This window comes from Octodon degus, unplaced genomic scaffold (assembly GCF_000260255.1).
Source record: "Octodon degus isolate 3935 unplaced genomic scaffold, OctDeg1.0 scaffold00037, whole genome shotgun sequence".
Lineage (NCBI taxonomy): Eukaryota > Metazoa > Chordata > Mammalia > Rodentia > Octodontidae > Octodon > Octodon degus.
The window spans coordinates 4,221,531-4,227,489 of record NW_004524613.1 but is presented as its reverse complement, the minus strand read 5'-3'; the positions used below and the strand labels follow the sequence as shown (position 1 = coordinate 4,227,489).

The following is a 5,959-nucleotide window of genomic DNA, read 5'->3' as shown; positions in this document are numbered from 1 at the left end:
CAGAGGTGGGGGAAGCTATTCAGGGACTTTGAAATGTGACCGTAAGTCAAGAATAGCTTTTCTGGGGCTGGTGAGATGGTTCAGTGGTCTAAAGCACCTACTTAGAACAAGCTTAGCAAAGCAGAGGGACCGCGGTTCAATCCCCCAGCACCACATGCCAGCCAGCCCTGCCCCCTGGTGGGCTGAGCTGGCCACACACACACACAAAAATAAATAAATAAATAAATAAATAAATAAAATTAAAAAAAAAAAAAAAATAGTGGCCCGGGGTGAGGGATGGAGGCAAAGGGAAGGAGCTGGTGGTGAATGTCCACTCTAGTGCCACAACATGCCACCACTGGGTAACAGGATACGTGGGATCATTCTATTATTTCTCAAAAGTGCCTGTGTGCCTATGGAAAAAAAAAATTCAAAAGAAAATGCCTAATTTTTAAAAGTACCTCTGTCTAAAACTGAGCTCAAATTTAATGCCATCTATCTTCCACCCCTAAATTTCTCTTGCTGTAATCTATAATGAAAACAAGACATCCAAGCCTCCCAAGCGCAGCCCCTGGGAAACCCTATGATTCTTCCCTCACCCCTCTGCTCCTCCTCCCATCTCCAGACCTTTGGTAACTGTAGCCTATTCTGCCTCCCAAATGTCTCCAATACACTCCCCACTTACCCTCTGCTGTCCCCAGGCCAGTTCTCCCAGCTGGCATTCCAGCGCCCCCACCCCATTTATTCCTGCAGCAACCAGTATGAACTTTATAAAACATACATCAGATCCTGCAGCTCCCCTGCTGAAAACCTTTTTTTAGCTTCCCACTGATCCCAAGATAAAGTTCGGAAGCTTCCTCAAACTGATGGAGGTGTCATCTTTAGCTGCTCCCCCACACTGACACCATGCATCATGGAAAACCAGAGCTTGGCAAATGCAGTTCCCAGGGTCTAGGTCCTGTGGATGCCCCTCTCCCCAGGATCTCTGCAGAGCCACTACCCTCACCCTGCCGGCATCACAATGTTCTAGGGACTGGCTTCCATTTCTGCATTTATGTTTTGGTCCTAGGGACTGAATCAAGAACCTGCTGATTTCTCTTTTAATTTCATTATTCAAGACATGAACCCTTTTTTTTTTCTTTTGAGACAGGGATTCAGGCTGGCCTTCGACTTAAAATGATACTCCTGCCTCCTCAGCCTCCCAGTGCTGGGATTACAGACAAGTGCCACTACATCAGCTACATCACATTTTTTTTTTTTTTTTTTTTAGTTGTTCTCTTTTTTTTTTATTTTTTTTTTTTTTTTTTTTGGAAATAAACATTTAAACAGTAGAAGCCCACTATCCTCGTGCAGGGAGCTGCTCACTGACTCTGACCCTCCACAGTATACCAAGTGTGGTTATCTTCTTTTGATGTTTATCTTTGCTGGGGTGGGGTGGGGGGGACTAGAGCTCAAGGAAAATGGTAAGAGAGGGTTACCATTTCACGGTGAGACTTCCGATCCTCCAAGTAAAGCTAAGTGGCTGAGATCTCCAAAGGAGCTGCAAGACTCAAAGCATCAACCTCAGCCGATGTAGAGGCGTATGCCAGTAACCCCAGCACTCTAGGAAAGCTGAGGCAAGAGGATCAATCACAAATTCCAGTCGACTTGGTAATGTAGTGAGACCTTGTCTCAAAGTTTTAAGAAAGGGGTTAGGGAGATAGCTCTGTAGCTTAAGCGCCTGCCTGGCAAGCGCAAGGTCCTGCGTTCAATCAATCCCTGGCACAAAAATAAAATGAGTTCAGTGTGACAGCCCTTGTTTCAATCCCCAGCTCAGGGAAAGGGATTGGGCGAGGGGATCTGCAACCCCCTACAGTCCAGTCCACTCCCCACTTGAACTCTGGCCACATACTCAATTTGCCCCACAGTCTAGTCTGTTATGGCCCTAGGTTACTTAAGGCTGCTCTTTAACTCCGATGCACAGCAGGTGCCTAAGGAGGCTCTCAGGGTTTGCTGTCTCCACAAACCTACACGTCCAGCCAGCCACCCTCCATTCGGAGACCATGCAGATCACAGGAGAGTTGGTTTGGACCTGTGTTTGCTAGTCTGGATCTAAGAGCACCACGTCTCTGCGGGACACACGCCAGCAGGCAGTTCCCTCGGTCTCCGTCTGTAAAACTCTGCACCTGGCATGATGCAACGAGCAGGCGACCAGTCTTGCTGGTCGGGCCGGCACACAGATGGCGTCTCCTTTCTGAGTCTGCACCCAACACGTGGCATGCAGTTCGCTAAAGAGAAGTTCTTCGTGGCCTGAGAGCCTGGCTCTGTAGCTCTGGTCGTCAGGGCGCTGTGCTGTCCCCGCACAGTCGACCCCTCCGCGCCCCCACATCCCGCGGAGCCTCGGGGTGGCCCAGAGTTCCCTCGCGAAAACCCTCCGAGTCTGCAGCTGTTCCGGTCCCGCGGTCCCCTCCCCGCTGGACAGCTCTCCCCGGCTGTTCCGGCCTCGATGTCCCCTCCTCGCCGCAGAGCGCCATCCCGGCCGCTGTTCCGGTCCCAATGCCCCCGCCCCGCCTCCCCTGCCAAGGCTGTTTCCTCCCGTGCCCCTCCCGCCTGGCGGCTGTTCCGGCCCCAGCGCCCTCCGCCCGGCGGCCGCCGCGCGCCCTGGGACCGGCGCTGCTAGGGCGCGGCGGGAGGGGGCGCGCCGCGGAACAGCCGCTTCCCCTGCCCCGCCGCTGCTCACCCTCCAGGGCCTCGAAGATTGCCTGCGCCATCTTGGAACCGCCGCCGCCGCTGCCTCGGGAGGCAAGCGGGGCTACGCGAGCATTGTGGGAGCCGCGGCGGCGGCGGCGGCGGCGGCAGCGGCGGCGGCGGAGGAGGAGTCGGGGCCGCTAGGGGGCGCCCGGGAGCTGCCGCCGAGCCCCACCCTCCCGCAAACCCGGCCGCGTCACGGGGACACCCACATCCCCCGGCGTGGAACCTCGCCCCCACCTTACTTGAACCTTCAACTCTACACAGACCCAAACTCGCCGCACGCACGGGACTACCCCCTGCTCCTATTATCTGCACCACCACACCGCCTCCAGACTTGACGCAAGCCTTCCCCACTATCACTGCACCCGAGACCCCAGCTTTGCAGCATCAGCCCCCGCTTCCCGCCACCCGGACCACTCAACAGTGTCAGCAGTCTCCCCTCCTCCCACTATGCAACACAGGTTTTCCACTGGTCAGTAACCTCCCATTCTCCCCGTCCACGATAGCTTTCACCTTTGCCTGTTGGAAGCCACCATCTCTCCTTGCCTGACACTCATCTCTGCCCGGTTTTAATAACCTCTGTTTATCACACCCTATTTCCACCTTTTGGGACTTCGCTTTCCCATCCCTTCCTCTCCACAACCCCATGCTCTCACATAAACCCAAACCCACTTAAGCTGCGCCCAGATGAGACTCATAGGGGCCCCATTCAGGGCATGGGGACTCTGCCACCCAACCACATTCCCACGCCCTTCTCTCATCTTCATTGTACGGTAGCGCTTCCCATGGAGTACGGAGTGTGGGAAGAAGACATTCAATCTTTAACAAGTTTTTAGTGGCACATGCCTGTAATCCCAGCACTTGGGAAGCTAAGGCAGGAGGATTGTTCTAGCCCAGCCTGGGCTGCAAAGTAGCTCAAGGTCAGGTCTTGCATAGCAAGACCTTGTTTCGGAAATGCTGTGCCCACCCTCAGCAGGACAGCAGAAGCTTGACTTCTTGGCTGCCTCTGAGCAGCTTGCCCTGACCTGAATGGAACAGAACCCTCCCTTGCCATTCCAGGTTCTCACAGGACCTGGTACCTCCCCTGCCCTGTGACAGTCTCCTGCCATCAGCTTTCTCTTTCTCCACCCCTTCGGAGCCGGGGTTACCATATCTGTCCGGGTTGGACCTCAAGGCTTGGGCACAGAGGCACACTTGGAAATGCTTCGCTAACAGCTTGACAGGTGGACTTTACTGTCATCTCATCCTCCACCAAGATCGTACCAGTCCCATGTCCCACTCCCTCAGGGCCACCTTGTTGGCACTGAACAGCTACACATTTCTAAGGTTAAGCAATACAGTCGCTCCAGGCATGGAGCCAAGTAGGGAATAGGTAAAGTTTGAGGAATTTCTTGGCGCCTGACTCCACAATGGGTGTTCCAGCTACCCCAGAGAAGTTAACGAGAGAGAGAGAGAGAGAGAGAGAGAGAGAGAGAGAGAGAGAGGAAGAAGAAGAAGAAGAAGAAGAAGAAGAAGAAGAAGAAGAAGAAGAAGAAGAAGAAGAAGAAGAAGAAGAAGAAGAAGAAGAAGAAGAAGAAGAAGAAGAAGAAGAAGAAGAAGAAGAAGAAGAAGAAGAAGAAGAAGAAGAAGAGAAAGCTTTTATAAATGGGGAAGGGAGGAGGGATTGAAGGAATGGTAGGGGGATGGGGAAAAAAGCAAGTTGTATCATGTACAGGTACAAATTATAAATGTGATCATCTTGTTTATCTAAAATGTACCAATAGGGGCTGGTGAGATGGCTCAGTGGTCTAAAGCACCTACTTAGAACAAGCTAAGCTAAGCAAAACACAGGGACTGTGGTTCAATCCCCCAGCACCACATGCCAGCCAGCCCCGCCCCCTGGTGGGCTGAGCTGGCCACACAAAATGAATGAATGAATAAATAAATAAATAAATAAATAAAAATAAAAATAAATAAATAAATAAAATGTACCAATAAAATCTGATTGAAAAAATCAGATTCTACATGAGAAGAGAAACATGAAGACCTTAAGCCAGACTCTTAGTTATTTTGGATGGGTTTTGTTTGTTTGTCTGGGGTGTTTGTTTTGTTTGAGAAAGGCTCTCTCTATGTAGCCCAGTAGCCCCTCTGACCCCTGGGATTACAATCATGTACCATCATATCTGGTTAGACTCCTAGTTCAAGAGTAGAAAAGCAGTTGGGCATGGGAGAGCATGCCTGTAATCCCAGCACTCAAGAGGCTGAGGCAGAAGGATCATTATGAGTTTAAGACTAGCCTGGACTACAAAGTTTTCTCAAAGCCAGCCTGAATTGCATGGTGAGGACCTGTCTCAAAAAGACCTAAACAAACAAACAAACAAATAAATAAATAAAAGGGTGCTGGATTTCTGACTTTTTTTTTTATTGCTCCACCTCTTTATTGTTGAAATCACAAGCAATTCAAAGTAACTGTCAGTGAGGCTTCTGTTAAAAGATCTTCTAGGAGCTAGGGAGATGGGTTAGTGGAATAAGCGCTTCCCAGACAAGCGCAAGGGCCTGAGTTCAATACCCAGTTCCAATAAATAAATAAATAAATAAATAAATAAATAAATAAATAAATAAATAAATCTTCCAGAAGATTGCTTCAGTTTTATGATTAAACAATATTGCACTTTAAGATAACTTTCAGGAGGGCTGGTGAGATGGTTCAGTGGTCTAAAGCACCTACTTAGAACAAGCTTAGCAAATCACAGGGATGGCAGTTCGATACCCCAGCACCACATGCCAGCCAGCCCCGCCCCCTGGTGAGCTGAGCTGGTCACACACACAAATAAATAAAATTTTTTTTAAAAAAGATAACCTTCAGGAGTCTCTTCACAGAAGGCAAGTATTGTTTCATCTGTGCTTTTCTTAGACTAAATGCAGAAAACTACTTTAAGAATCAATATTTCAGAGTACAGTAATGTAATAAAGTACCTATTTTAGAATCTTAGAAAAAAAAAGAATCTTAGAGGTTACACTGTAAGAAAATCGCAGCCCCTACTGCAGTTTCTAACTGAATGACATTCAGGCCTCCATCCAGAGTCTTTGGATTTGCAATGATTGCCATGTCAATGGCATTCTCTTCCTGCAATCTTCTAACTGCTGCAAGAGAAATCCATAGGCTGTTTGTGTTAAATATTTTAAATTTTAATACAGACTTGAACTCATCAACGTGTGCTTTTGGCACTTGAGCGATTTCCACCAGTCTCAGTTTGCCTTCATATTGAGT

At 49.4% G+C, this 5,959-nt stretch overlaps 1 protein-coding gene across 1 annotated transcript in view; it reads right to left on the bottom strand.

The window, feature by feature from the left end:
* Znf341 (zinc finger protein 341) overlaps positions 1-2,784 on the bottom strand; it is a 64,627-nt gene extending 61,843 nt beyond the window's left edge. The window contains exon 1 of the mRNA XM_004630823.2: positions 2,699-2,784. Within this exon, the coding sequence (XP_004630880.1) occupies positions 2,699-2,729 (31 nt within the window). The 5' untranslated portion in view covers positions 2,730-2,784. The remainder of the gene's footprint in view (positions 1-2,698) is intronic.
* Positions 2,785-5,959: the final 3,175 nt, after the last annotated feature.